Source organism: Martes martes, assembly GCF_963455335.1.
Source record: "Martes martes genome assembly, chromosome: 1".
Lineage (NCBI taxonomy): Eukaryota > Metazoa > Chordata > Mammalia > Carnivora > Mustelidae > Martes > Martes martes.
This window is the reverse complement of record NC_137888.1, coordinates 181253720-181268743: the sequence shown is the minus strand read 5'-3', so window position 1 is coordinate 181268743 and position 15024 is coordinate 181253720. Positions and strand designations below refer to the sequence as shown.

The 15024-nt window shown below is 44.0% G+C and overlaps 1 protein-coding gene across 1 annotated transcript in view; it reads right to left on the bottom strand.

Moving 5' to 3' along the window:
* Positions 1–7394: 7394 nt before the first annotated feature.
* EOGT (EGF domain specific O-linked N-acetylglucosamine transferase) overlaps positions 7395–15024 on the bottom strand; it is a 38213-nt gene continuing 30583 nt past the window's right edge. The window contains exons 15-17 of the mRNA XM_080800389.1: positions 11988–12107; positions 10021–10123; positions 7395–9576 (exon numbers count right to left, since the gene is read on the bottom strand). Coding sequence (XP_080656515.1) covers positions 9430–9576; positions 10021–10123; positions 11988–12107 — 370 coding nt within the window. The 3' untranslated portion in view covers positions 7395–9429. The remainder of the gene's footprint in view (positions 9577–10020; positions 10124–11987; positions 12108–15024) is intronic.

The window sequence follows — 15024 nt, the reverse complement described above, 5'->3', positions numbered from 1 at the left end:
CCAGTTATGGAAGGAATGTCACGAGGATAAAGAGCACAGCACAGGGAATATAGTCGCTGATGTTGGAATAGCCTGGTATGCTGATAGATAGCGACACCTCTAGCAAGCGTAGTGTAATGTGGAGAGAAGCAGGATCACTATATTGTATACCTGAAACTAATGTAACAGTGTGTGTCAATTGTAATCCAATAAAAAACTTCAAAAAAAGAAAAAAAGAAGGCTCCCAGATAAAAGGCACGGAGGCACTGTCCTTAGCGTGGGTCCTATACATATTCCCAAGTCCACTGTGCTCCTAAAATACCGTTGTCCACTCCTGGCATCTCTAGGGTAGCCCAACTCTACCCAGCAAACCTCCCAGGGGCTGTTCAACAAAATGCTGAGCACTGACAAAAGGTCACCGTCCCCAGCAGCACTAATGCGCTGGGCACCTTCCACTTGCATAAAGAGCTCCCTTCCCTGTATTTAAAAGGCAGGCTTAGACCTTCATTGAGACCCCTGTCTAGCTTCTGGCCAGTGGTCTCCTCCACCACATGCCCAGAGCAATAAGCATCAACAGTAACACCTGCTTCCAGCACGTCCCTCCGCCTCCACTGAACAACAATCCATTTTATTTATTTTATCCAAACTGCACCCCCCCCCACACCACCAAAAAAAGACCCCAGCTTTGGTCTCCCCCATCCTGGTAGTCATTTGCCTACTAATAATGGAAACTCAAAGCTATACTAGGATTTCCTTAAATCTCAGCCCATCTCTAAACACATCAGCAAGTGAATGAACCTTCCACTTCCTGCTCAGGACTAAGAACACTTGAATTTTTTAAAAAGACTTTAGGATGAGACCCTCCCATTGGAGCCACAGCACGGCGGGGCTGCCTTACATAACTGAACTGTGGGTTTATGTCTATGCATATATTTGCATAGTTCCACATACCACTTGCCATTTAATCGCAGATTTCACAGAGGAAGCACAGTTACGGGGTCCAAACTCCTCACCTCCCAGCTGGGCACGCTGAGACCAGGAGGAGGCAGGCGAGCACATGCGCCTCTGTGAGTGGCGAGACCCTCGGCGGATGCCGACAAACCCACTCAGCGGGAAGCCAAGTTCTAGTCCCATAGCCCTGGTGCCTCAGCGACACCGGGGACGTCGTTTGCCATCTGGTCTCCCCCTGGCCTTCTCCCTGAGATTCCCTCCCTGGATGGAGCATTCCAGGAGGGCAGACCTCAGGAGCCGGCTGTCCTGCGGCATTGCAGATGCGAGAGCCACACGACCAAGGGTTGCTCTGGGGCTTAAGGAGCAAGACCCTGGCTTCCCGTGTGTCTGTGTCTTCTTCCTCCTCTTCACCTGCTTCCTTTCTTGTCCTCATCTCCCTCTCTTCTCCCTATTTGTTGAGGCCGCACCATGCGCCAGACATTGTGTTATCCTACAGTTCCCTGGGGGTCACCTTCTCAGGCTCCCTTCCCCTTCATCTGGAGTATCTCCCTTGGTCATGGCTGGTTCCTGCCCTTCGGGGTACTAACCTCAGTGTAACTTAAGCACCCTCCCCTGTGTGGCCATCTGATTAAGATCGGTCTCCCCCATTCCCTCAGCCTTGCTTGCCCAGCACAGCGCCTTCCATGGAGAAGGACGTCACAACAAACTTGTCGCTGGTTCCCTCAGTAGCCTCCATTTATGGATGACAAAACAGAGGCTCCATGAGTGCAGGTGGCTCGCCTACTCAGGTCATCCAGGCAGTCAGGGGCACAAGGGGCATGGCTGTGACTTTCACTGTTCAGCCATGCCGCCTCTCATCACGGCTCTGCAAAGCCCCTCCAATTTCTCAGGAGATTTCAGGTACCCGCACTTGCCAGATGTCATTACCCTACAGAAGACCTTCCACGGGTCTCCAGAAGTCTCAGTGGGTGAAGGAGACATCATCCACAGGCTACTATGGGTTCTCTTCCCAGAGACAACAGGAGAAGTGAGTCAGTCCCAAACCTGCTGTAATGTCTGACCCCCATGGGTGAGCACTTGGAACAGGAGCTGTCCGCTAGTAACCAACTAGTCAAGACCTTGTCCAGGATTCCCGGCCAGTGGGTGCTTTGGGCTTCCACCTAGAAAGCAGACTTTTCAATGCTAATAGTGAGAGAAGGAGGAGGGGACAAGGTGGAGGAGAACGGGAAGGAGAAAAAAAAAAGGCAAAAGGAGAACACATCATTCCCAGCTGCTGGTCCTCTTCACGAGTTTAAAAGCAAAGCTACAAAAGAACGGGCCCCTTTTCCCGAGTATTACTTGTACTCCCTTGTCCTCTGGATTTATTACTTACACCCAGTAGCGGCCACCATAAAACTCTTCTTTGCAACAGACCGCTATTTGAATTGCAAAAGCAAGACTATCCAAGAACATACAATCTAGTAAAAAGTAAAAGGATAGTATTACAAAGCCATTTCTGAGAGGCGATTTGTTTGCGTAGCGATAACCGACAGGCAGCACCAGTGGTCCGTCTCTGCTCCGCGCTTTCTTTTGGTGACGGTGCTTTGAGACGTTCTATCAGCACAGCGTGCTTTTAAATTTCCAGAAAAGCAGATGGGGTGACATCCTTGTAAACCAGAGGAGGAAATAACCCTGGTCGCATAGACACTTCTAAAAGCAACTTGTGTAAATTCTCTCCCTGAAGTGGCTGAGTATCCCCGCATTTTTGAAAAATGATCCGTAGACAAAGACATTTCCCTAGAGGATTTACATTTTTCTATCAGCATAGAATGGCTCCTGCCGTGAGTCCGCGCTTCCTTGCTGGTCTCCCCATTTTCCACCTGCCCTCCCCGTTAGAAGAGTTGTGTGATGTGTGCTTCTTATCTGAAGTTTTTTCCTCTTTGTGCTTCCTGCTGCCTCCTTTCCGGCCGGCTTTTCAGTTAATCCTGGCCTCTCCCTGTCTCTCCTCAGTCTGTTCACTATGCATCTAGTACTCCCCTCGTGGGACTCTGGTCCCTGCTTTCTTTCCACCCCCACACCACGCTAATTGCTGGTTTGCTTCTAGCACCGGCAAGGGCCCTTAGAGCTTCGTCTCCTACTTGCTGATTCCTCACCCCCCTGCCTCCTCTCACACTGGTCTGATTTCTTCAGCACCATGGTTTAACACTCGGCCCAGCCTAGCTTCCCACCTAAAGCAGTAGGCACTTCAAAAGACTTGTCTCCTTGCCATTTACTTTCCAGATAATTTCTGGAAACTACGATTGCTCTTTACCGGCATCCTGTAGACTGAATGACCTCAATGCGAGAGCCATCACTAGGTCAGGGTAGCTGGACGGTGTTAAACTTGGAGTAGGAAAACCTGGATCCAAGTCCTTCAACTTCTGTTAGCTTCGATCTCTGGGGCGTAGGGTGGGGAGAACCATAGCTGGAGGGCGGGCACGGCTGTATCCGAGAGGTTCTTTCAGACCTTCAGGAACTGATCATCCAGTTCATGACCTGAATGGACAGGTGGCCTCGTGGGTGAGTGGAAAGTGGCTCATAATTGAACTTGATTCGAGAGAGGAACCGGTAGCTCAGATCTGGCATGTTAGTACCAGGGACATTGGGGCATTGTCTTCGGACCTTGTATCCAAATGTCCCCTCAGAATGGCTGGGTTTTTTATTTACCCTTTGTCCTGTAGTTTCCTGACTGGACAGACTTTGGCTCAGCAATTAATCCCTGGTCCAATCAACTGTGACCGGGTAGCATCACTGATTTAACCCACATACAAGGTGCAACTGACCAAAGCAATTTCATCCCCAAAGCACCGCCAGGTACCCTTCCTCCAGAAGGCAGCTGTGGCCATAGCAACGGCTTACGGGTGCCTGGAGAGGGATTCTTGCAACGCTGATCATCACCTTCCTTGAGAAAAAGATCCAGCGGTCAAATAAATTTGAAACAGTATTATATCTTCCTGTTTAGACATTCACAATGCATATTAGTGTATCAAAGGTTTGGATACACTAACTGTAATAAATGATTCTAGTTAATGTGGCTTGTGGCAACCTGTCCCAAGAAAACTAATTTCTATGTAACATCTTATTGATACCCACTGCAAGAGACTTGGACGAGGGCTAACTTAGACCTCATGAACTGTATGGTGCCACCAGCTTTGTCCCTGTCTCCTAAACCAGCAGCCCCCAACACCTGTGCCTCAAAACCACCTGGGGACATTTGACTACATAGAGTTGGTCAACTGTACCCCCAGAGATTCTGATTCCCTAGGTTTAAGAAGAGGCTTGGAGGTCAGAATCCAAATGCTCCCCAGATACTAGAGCTCTACATAATCATAGTTCTTTATGTCCTAGCATAACAGCCATATTTAATGGACATATCCTATGGTGCCAGGGACAAAACAAGTGTGCCTGCATTTTTAAAATTCTCTTTTTCTTTTTTTAAAGATTTTATTTATTTATTTGGCAGACAGAGATCACAAATAGGCAGAGAGGCAGGCAGAGAGAGAGGAGGAAGCAGGCTCCCTGCTGAGCAGAGAGCCTGATGTGGGGCATGATCCCAGGACCCTGAGATCATGACCTGAGCCAAAGGCAGAGGCTTTAACCCTCTGAGTCACCCAGGAGCCCCGTGATTTTTAAAATTCAATCCTTAAATCTATTCGGACTGATAGATATCACTGCCAATTTGTAAGGAAGAAAATTGGAAGCTTCACGCAGCTAGGTGGCACGATCACTCAGCTTATGTGTTGCAAGGCTGAGAAGTCAGGATCTTCTGCCTTCTGTGTCTGAGTCCCTTGGTCTCTACAACTTGCTTCTCCCAGGAACCCACCTTTCTTGGTCTGCTACTAGTGCCTGTTACTGGTGGGGCAGTCAACAGACCATGGTGGAATGAACAAATGCCATGAAGGACCTCCAAGGTCCCTCTTGGCAAAGCACCTCCAAATTCTGCAACTCGAGGTTGCGAAGAATGAAGGATACCCGACACTCTGAGAATCGCCATTACGTTACAACCACATCGAGATTCAAGGGTCAACCCTCTTTTGTTTATGCTGAAAGCACTGCTTAACTAATGTCCCACTAGCCTTCCGCACATAGCCTTCAAGGAATGCCTCTGCTCACGGTCTGGGTCTGTGCAAACGAAACCGCATAGCAACTGCATATGTGATACCCTTATGGCCTAGACAAGAAAGAAATTAGCCCCTGAGAAGAACTGAAGAGCTAAGGGACTATCAAAAGATGGTAAATAGAGCTCACATCCAAGAAAATTCCTGTGCACATCACTGAGAATGCAGCCCACTAACAGCTTCTGTCACTAGACATCATCTTCCAGGGGCCAAATGCTTTTTGCACAAGAAGATCGGGGATTATCACACAGGATTCAGCTATTGGCTGTAATTAAGAAATTCCACACTTAAATGTGAAACTGTCCATAAAAATTTTCATACTTTCCCTCAAATAAGGAATGAAAAAAAAAACCATCACTATGCAGAAGCAAGGTCTTAACTCCTCGCAGTCAGAGGTCCGGCATCTACGGAGAGATGAAGACAACAGGGCCTCTGGCCACAAAGAGGCATTTGGAAGGGCCTGACTGCCACCTCGTGGTCAAAATTTGCATTACCATCCAAAATGAGGGCCCAGGTAACCTGTGCACTGCTTTAAGCCACTTCGTTGATGACAAGAATGCTTATGACATCTTTTGACATGTCCCAATAAGCTAAAAGAGAAGAAAGGTATTAAAGTGTCTGGCAATAGTCCTTGGTTAGGAATAGGTTATTTTAAACCTAAGGCAATCATACCTGAGGTGATGTGCTTTAAATGCCCCTAGTTTTAAAAAAAGCACATTTAGAGACACCTGGGTGGCTCAGTTGGTTAAGCGGCTGCCTTCGGCTCAGGTCATGATCCCAGCATCCTGGGATCGAGTCCCACATTGGGCTCCTTGCTTGGCGGGGAGCCTGCTTCTCCCTCTGCCCTCTGTCTGCCTGTGCTCACTCTTTCTGACAAATAAATAAATAAAATCTTAAAATAAATAAAATAAAAATTAAAAAAGCACGTTTATTTTTCAAATTCTCTCCATTGACTGTGTTTCAAAGAAAATTATTCTGTAACCGCAAGACAGGGCCTAGCTCCAGGAGTGTTTTCCCTATTATCTATTTCCCCGACTAATTTTTGTCTCCCTCTTCCTTCCTTCTTCCCCTTATTCCTCCCTCCCCCCCCACCTCCCTCCCTCCATTTCCTGTAAACTCTTGTTTAAATTCTTTCACAAAGAAAGCCCTATATTTAATCTGTTACTTTTTAGCTGTGTAGTTTTGATTAAGTTGCTTCACCTCTCTGCTTTCTGTTTAAACATCAAAAGAATGTTTTTTACATTTTTAAAAGCCTGAGGGGGGACCAACAAACAAGAAGTTGGGACAGAGATCACACAGGGTCCACACAGCCCTTCTACAATACGAAGTACATGATATACACATCTCCATCCCAGAGTCTGCTTCCCAGAGAACACAACCTAAGGGATCCTTCTGCAGTCTGTTCCCAGCACAATAGCTAGTTTTCCTGTTCACCGTAAGTCAGATCATTAGACTTTTCTGCAATTCAACAACTCCCATTTTATCAGAAACAAAAGATCAGTCTTGCCAGCCGCCCCCCAGTCTCAGAACCTGTCATCCCTTACTCCTCTGCCCCTCAGTCACTCCAGCTACACTGGTTTCCTTGCTTTTCCTCAAATGTGCCAGGCATGTCCCTGCCTCAGGACCGTTGCATGTACTGTTTTGTCTTCCTGAAATGCTCTTCGCCCAGTTATCTGCCATTGCTTCCTGGGTTGCGTACTCCAAATCATGACTCAAATGTTACCTCATTGAAGACTCTTCTCAATCTCTGCTTAGGTGTACCCAACTCCAAATCACCCCAGGAATCCACCTGCCTTCCTTGCTCCTGTTCTAGCTTTCTCTATATCATATATCAGCATCTGGTACACAGCATATTTTACTTATTTATATTGCTTCATGTCTGTCTCCTCCACCAGAATGCAAGCTCCATGAGGGCAAGTACATTTTTCTGTTCTTCTCACTGCTGTATTCCCAGAACCTAAAATAGTAGCTGGTACACAGTAGTTATTCAATATTTTTTGGACAGGCAAGCGAGTAACACAATGGAAGGCCATGGATGTGGGACCAGAAGAACCGTGATCTTTAGGGAAGTCCCTTAAACAGCATTTGACTTTTTTCATGGGAAAAATGAGAACAATACTTCTTACATCATTTTTGTAAAAGTTACACACTATACCACACGTATCATATAATTAACTGCTAAACAAACGTAAGGCATAATTTTTCCTGAAAATGATTTCTTCATCAGCGAGCTATTTAATTTTTCTAATCTAAAGCTACTAGATTGCCAAAGAGTAAGTGCATAAAAGTCGGACACAGAAAACCTTGAAAAGTATTCCAGTATTCCCATAAAATATAAAAAGATTTATTCCAAAGTCATACCCAAAATGTACAATGAAATTCATCTCTTTTCAAAACTTAATTTTTAAAAAGCCCTCTTTACATTTAAATTTTATAGCCATTTAAAGATCTTTCGCTCCCATATAAAAAGTCTGATAAAAGTTAATTCTATAAAGTGTCAAATGCACTCATTTATATAAAAAGCGTTCTTTCTACAAATGCAAAATATTCAAATATAATAGTTGTATTATGCAACTGTCCTCAGTTTCTGGAATTCTTGCTAGTCTATAGAATTGCATTTCTACCTACTTCTTAAAATGAGGTAAGAATATAGACATTGACTTTTTTTCATTCACACATTTTTTTTCAGATGCTTATACCTCCCTGATGGAAAGTGCAACGCTGCCGTCACATTCTCTTCAAGCAAAATCTTTTCCCCGTGGTGACTCACTATTCTGCACAAAGAGCAACCACACCATTCACTGAAAAATTCATAGGTTGTAATTTCTTTTTACACAATTTTAATACCCAAATCAAAGCTATTACTACAGTGAAGCACGACTGTCTTTACAGAGATTTTAATAAATATCCCTAAACTCTAGAACACTGTTCATAATCCTTTAAAGCAGGGGTCAGCCAACTTGTTCTGTAAAGGTCCAAATAACAAATATTTTGGGTTTCTCGGGTTACTTCTCTGTAGCATATTCTCTTTTTTTCCCTTACAATGCTAAAATGTTAAAAAAAAAAAAATTCTCAGCTCTGCTAATCCTCTACTTGAAAAAATAGAAGTCATTCATCCTAAATTAGATTTCTCAAGTGTTAATAAAATGTAAACTTCACATTTTGCGGAAAATGAAATCCATGGTTTCTGACCCCTGAATTGAAAGTTCATCAACAGTGAGAAATTAATCCCGAAGTGTGGGTCTGCATTTCAGAGATTCTTTTTAATCAATGCTACTTTCTCGTGGTTTCTTTTTCATTTTGAAATGGATAATTCACATGAGACTTTACTTACTTTTTTGGGGGGTAGGGTCTATATTTTTGATCGGGAGACACTCTTCATGTAGCCACAGTGAAGCCTGCAAACTCAAAGGGGAATCCGTGTGTGCTAAAAGAGGTAGATGGCACACACAGGTGTATGCCGTCACGGGTCCGTGCACACCGGAAACAACACTTTGATACATAAATGCGACATAAAGGCTCTCTGGGGCTAAGAAGGAATTAGTGGAAACTAGCTAGAAGGTATACCCGAAGATGTTCCAAGATACATTCTAATTTGCTTTTCTCACATGTAGTTGTTACGTTTTGGGAAAACATGATTTGCATCGGAAATCCGTTAGAAAATTACTGCAGCAGCATGGTTTATACAATTTTTTGGTGCATATAACCTGGACATCACTTAGAAGACACAGCAGAGAATTCTGTGGGACTTGGTCTGGACTCTGAGAAGGTAAACAGACCTGTTTATAACACTGTTTGATCTCTAACATGGAGTAGGCTACCTACAGTTAGGTTCTGCGAATCACAACACTTTGTTTGTGTGTGTGTGTGTGTGTGTGTGTGTGTGTGTGTGTGTGGTATGTTTTCCTTTCCTGCCACAAACAGTGTTAGAAACAGATTTTGGCAAATAAAAAAGCTTCCGTGAATTTACTTAAATATAACACAAACAAGTTGGAAGCCTCTAGAATTATAATCCCATGGTAGTCTACAAAAACATTTACAAATTCTAAAGCCAAGAAATGTGAAAACTTTGGTAGACCTAAGAAGCTCAAATGTACTAGCGAGCCTAGTACAGTCTGATTTTTGAACTATGAAGAATAAAGTTTTCAGTGCAAAAACAGTATCTTGATAAATAGCTATGACACAAAAATCACAGGAAACAGTTGAAGACTCTAAAACACTTAAGTACTATCCTGAAGGCATGTTTTGGTATAGAAAAGGTAATTTGGGGCTAGGAAATAACAAGGTGTTTTACGGACTTAAACGTGACGCTGGGTGGTGGACTATTTAACCAAACAGACTTTTGCAAACTGATTCAGCACACTTATAGCTCATCACGGTTTTTCTTAAATGGCCACTTTGGATGCTGTACTACGTGGTCTGCAGCCTGAAGGACAAGGTACATGAATTCTTCTACATCGAAAGAGTAGTTGGTAAATTTCGGATGTTCCCCCAGAGTTGGGTGGTGGCCCTACAAAACCAAACCAAAACATAAATCTGTAAGTCACTGAGGACATGGTTTTCTGAACAGGAATAAAATTATTTTACTTTGGCCAAGGCAACTGTCCCAATAAAACTTTATTTATAAAAACAGGTGGGGGGCCAGATTTGGCCTACTGCTCTATAGTTTGCTGATCCCTCCTATATATAATTTAATAGATCTTCCTAGGCCCAAATTTCCCAAAGTTATCTTCTTAACATATAGATACAGAGTGATGAATTTCCCTTTTGCCCCAACTTGCAAATATAAAATTTAACTCACTGTTCCAGAGAAGAAGAATTTATCTTTGGATTGAAGTTTCATGATAATTTTTCATATTAATTAGATATTTTACACCAATGAAAAGCAAAATGAGGTGAAAAGAAAAAAAAAAAAACACCACAAAACAAGGTGAGTTTCATCATTGAACTTTACCTTATCCTGAGGAAAGACTTTGTTCTGCCTTCGCCAGGTGAGGTAGTGGACGCCCCTGAGCCTGGCCAGGTCTAAGTAACAGCGCTCATCTTCACAGTTGTACCTGAGGACGCAAGGGCACCCACACATGAGACCTGTGTCCAGGGGTTTCGCCAAATCGACACTTCTCCGAGAAATAACGCACCTCCCAACTACATTCCTGCAAAAGGCTGTGTACCTAGTGTACAAGATCGATGGGGATTATTTTTTAAACAGCCTCATAACTAGGCTAACTCAACTTTAAAAAACCAAACAGGATCAAGGTTTGGAAGGAACTGAAGTTTATCAACTGGGCTGACAGCCTGTGAACTTGGTATTATCTCCTGATGCCCAGTCTACACGCACGGAAGGGGACTTAGGGGAGGTACCACATCCGAGGGCACACAGCTTGGGAAGCACAAACAGCCCAATCTGCCGAGCTCCAAGGCCTCAGGGTTATCAGTCACACCTCTTTCTTTCCTCCTCCCCTCCTTCCTTCTTTACCACCCTCCTCCTCTCTCGGAGACAAATGAAGTGCTGAGACAGAATCCATAATTCTCTGGCTATTTCTCCAATGTATCTGTAATTCAGATATTTTTGCAGAATGTGGGAAGTTCACAACTTTTTTCTAAATAGTCTCCCATTTAAAATACTGAGTGAGGGGCGCCTGGGTGGCTCAGTGGGTTAAGCCTCTGCCTTCGGCTCAGGTCATGATCTCAGGGTCCTGGGATCAAGCCCTGCATCGGGCTCTCTGCTCAGCCAGAAGCCTGCTTCCCCCTCTCTCTCTCTGCCTGCCTCTCTGCCTACTTGTGATCTCTGTCAAATAAATACATAAAATCTTTAAAAATAAATAAATAAAATAAAACAAAATACTGAGTGAAGTCTTGGCCTTCGGACACAAAGAGAGAAAGGAGGAAAGAGTAACTGCTGCTGGCGTGTCCAGAACGAAAGATGAGGCCTGGTGTCCAGGGGAGAATTACCAAGGGGGAGGAGGCCATGTCCCCATAACCACCCACCCGGTTAGAGGAGCACCCCGGAAAGATCACTTTCACTTGAAGCCTCAGTTTCCCTATGGATGGGATCAGTGAGCACGAGGCAGTCTTGTGTTTGGGAGCCATGCTCTTCTGAGACATACAGGCTCTTGAACCAGTTTGAATGGTAGAAAACACATAAAATGTACCATCTTGTCCACTTTTAAGTGTACAGTTCAGTAGTGTTATGTGTACTCATGTTGTACAACCAAATCCCCCACCTTGCAAAACGGAAACTCACTTCCAGGCTACATGAACTCTTCACTTTCCTTTCTGCCCCCGCACCCCTCAGTGGGCCCCTGGCAACCCCCGTTCCAGGCTCCGTCTCTATGAACCGGACTCCTCTGGGTACCTCACATAAGTGACATCACACAGTGTGTGTCCTTTCGTAACTAGCTTATCCCACTTAATATAATGTCTTCAGGGTTCGTCTACGTTGTGGCCTGTGACAGGATCCTCTCCTTTTTTAAGGCTGACTGAGGTAGAGGTATGCAGATAGACCCCTACTTCATGTTCTGTGGACCCATTCATCCGCAGATGGACATGCGGGTGGCTACTGGGAACAGTGCTGCCGTGAGCACAGCTATGCAACATACAGTTGCATTTTACCAGAATAATGACACAGAGGGCAGAGAGATGATCGCAGCCTGAGAGGCACACAGGAACGAGCTTCGAGACGGAAGTCACAGACTCACATCTCCCACATCATCATGAGATGGAGGAAGAAAGTGGAATTCGCTTACTAAGTAAATGGTGACTTCGCATTTTTGACTTGAGGTCTCTTTTCTTTCTAGAAGCCTATATGATGGGACTTTCCTGTAAAGAGTAAATATTACACCTTTTGAAGATTTGGATGCCCATCTCGGCATGCATAAAAAGCATTATTCGCCCAATAGAAAGTTCTCTCCAAACACTTACAGTTCAAATACAGCAGCCCAGTCTGGAAGGAAAAGTAAATGGGTAAGACCAGCTCCATGCATTCCAATAAATATGTCCGTGTTATGAGTGATCCTCAGCTGATCCAAAAACCCAAGTTCCCTGCGAGCATACAGAACAACAAAAGACAGATGGGGAGAAGAGAGAAACTGTTAAGACGACTTAGCTCGTGACGCACAGTAACAATATTTATACAAGTGCATTTCCCAATTTAAATCGCATTCCACGATGGCGTTTTGCCAATTTCAAGCCTACTCCAGTAATTAATAACTTAATAATTTAATAATTCAACATTGTTTTCTAAGTATGCTCACTTTTTTAAAAACTTAAATGCATTTATTTTTAAGATTTCATTTTTTAAAAGTAATCTCTATACAATGTGGGGCTTGAACTCATGACCCCGAGATCAACCGTTCCAAGCTCTACCCAGCCAGGTGTGCCTAAATGCATTTATTTTAGAAGGAAACTTTTAGAACTCTCTTAAATGAAAAACCAGTAACATGGGTCAAACTAAACAGTAAAAGCAGATATAATCAAAAGAAAAAGATTCAGATCTAGGCAGATCCCACAGCAAGGCAAAGCTCTGAGCCTGAAGCCTGCTCTTTCTTAATGAAATGAGGAAATTAGGCACTAAAGAGATGTTGTGCTATACTAGCATCAGACTGAAAACAACTTCCTTAATAATAGATTTTTTTTACTTTAAAACATTTTTTTAAAAGATTTTATTTATTTATTTATCAGAGAGAGAGAGAAAGAGAGCATGCGCACACACAAGCAGGCTGAGTGGCAGGCAGAGGTGGAGAGAGAAGCAGGCTCCATGCTGAGCAGGAAGCCCGATGCAGGACTCGATCCCAGGACTCTGGGATCATGACCTGAGCCGAAGGCATCGGCTTAACCGACTGAGCCACCCAGGCGTCCCTAGATTCTTTTTTAACAAAATAAATTCTCCTTGTGTGACTGAAGTTTATTCAATGCCATCTGGGTACACCTAAAATTAGCTCAGACACCACCAAGGCATTGTCCTGCCTTTGCAACAAACTAATCCACAATTTTGTGCACATTAAGATCATAAAAGTGTCCTCCGAATTCAAGACCCTAAAAAACATGCCAATTCTGAATGCAAAGTCAGTGCCAAAAAAAGTCCACTGAAATGAGGCTGGCAAGAAACACCAGGATAAGTATAATCCTCTGAACACACACAGTGGCATTAGATCTTCCAGTCCTGCTTACCCAAAGGGGAAAAAAAATGACCAAGATTATTTGGGATTTAAGAAGAGAATGAGAATTTCCAGCTTCTCCTCTTTATTTTATTTTTTTAAAGATTCTATTTATTTATTTGCTTGAGAGAAAAAGAGAAAGAGAGAGAATGAGTAAGTGGTAGGGGGGTGCAGAGGGTGTAGAGGGACAAGCAGACTCCAGGCTGAGCACAGAGCCCGACACAGGGCTCGATCTCAACACCCTGAGATCATGACATGAGCTGAAATCAAGTCAGACACCTAACTGACTAAGCCACCCAGGCACCCCCCCAGCTCCTCCTCTTTAAAGAGCTTCAAAAGGAAGTCAGAGGGCACCATGTGCATGTCTCACAAGAGGTGCATGTGCCTTGGTTTCTCCAGGAATGCCAGCTGATGCCGGGGGAAGGAGGAGTATGTGCCCAGGTGGCTAGAACCCCGGAGTCTGAGGATAAGGAAGCAAAGCTCCATATACTATATTAGTAACAGTTCCCTCAGACTGGTAAGGTCTGAATTTATTGTCACTCCTTCATCTGAAAAAAACCCTATATATCCTAAAAGCCAGTCAATGCCAGAGCGTCCAAGGTGCCCTCCCCAGTTGTGTCAGCCTGACCTCGGGCCCTCTTCTTCCTCTATGTCTTCCTGAGGCAATGATGGTAGCCACCATTGCACCATGTGATCCGTAAGAGAGGAATAGTCTGCCACCCTCCTAAGACTGTGGGAAGAGTGAGATGAGATAAAGCATAAGAGTAAGTCCCAACAAATGGTAGCTGTTCTTACGATGGCTATTTATTTGTATTCTGGGTCTGGGGTCCTCAAGACCAGAGCCATGCCATCCTCCATAACTGGATTCTCTCTCAGAGCCTGTGACCAGCTGGAAGGTATGTGATAAAGATTTGTTGTATAAATGAATGGCTGCATGATGAATAAGGTGTGAAAACTCCCCTGCTTACTGTTAAGTTGTTTTTCGTTTTTTTGTTTTTTAAAGTAGGCTCCACACCTGGTATGGGGCTCGAACTCACAACCTTAGAGTCACACGGTCTGCGGACTGAGCCAGCCAGACGATGCCCTTCTTACTGTTAAGTTCTAACTTACCAATAACAGAGACCCATATGCTGGTATGGGGATACTTTTTCTTTTTTAACATAGAAACTGTTTGTAGTGTTAAATTTGGAAAACAAGACAATGACTGTAGGTGGGCAAGTGGAGGACAGAAAAGTCTTCTCCTTTCCTTCTGGGCTTTTCTCGACACTGCTTGACTTTTTCAACCAGGAACAGGTGCTACTTTACAGCATTGTTGTTTTTATATTCACAGGGCTTACCTTGACAGTAAATGTTAGGCATATTCTGTTTTTCTAAGCCTTTTGCTTATGTTGGAGCTTTAAAAGAAATGCAAATAGTCTGTAATATTTTTAGAAACTCCATATTTCTCTCTGACCCTCAAATTATTCCCACAGAACTAATTTTAGGCCAACCGTGGAGACCCAGCATCTAGCAGGACAAATTAGGCCAGGAACATTTTAACATTTTTTTAAAATTCAGAATTAGTTGCCAACTTTGTGTGTGTGTGTGTTTAAGATTTATTTATTTATTTTTGAGAGAGGGAGATAGCATGAGTGTGGGGGAAGGACAGAGGAAGAGGAGAGAAAGAATCCCAAAGCAGACCCTGGGTAGAGTGCGGAGCCCAATGTAAGGCTTCATCTAGGGACCCTGAGCTCACGACCTGAGCTGAAACCAAGAGTCGGACACTTAACAGACTGCAACACTCCAGCGCCCCCCGGCTTTTT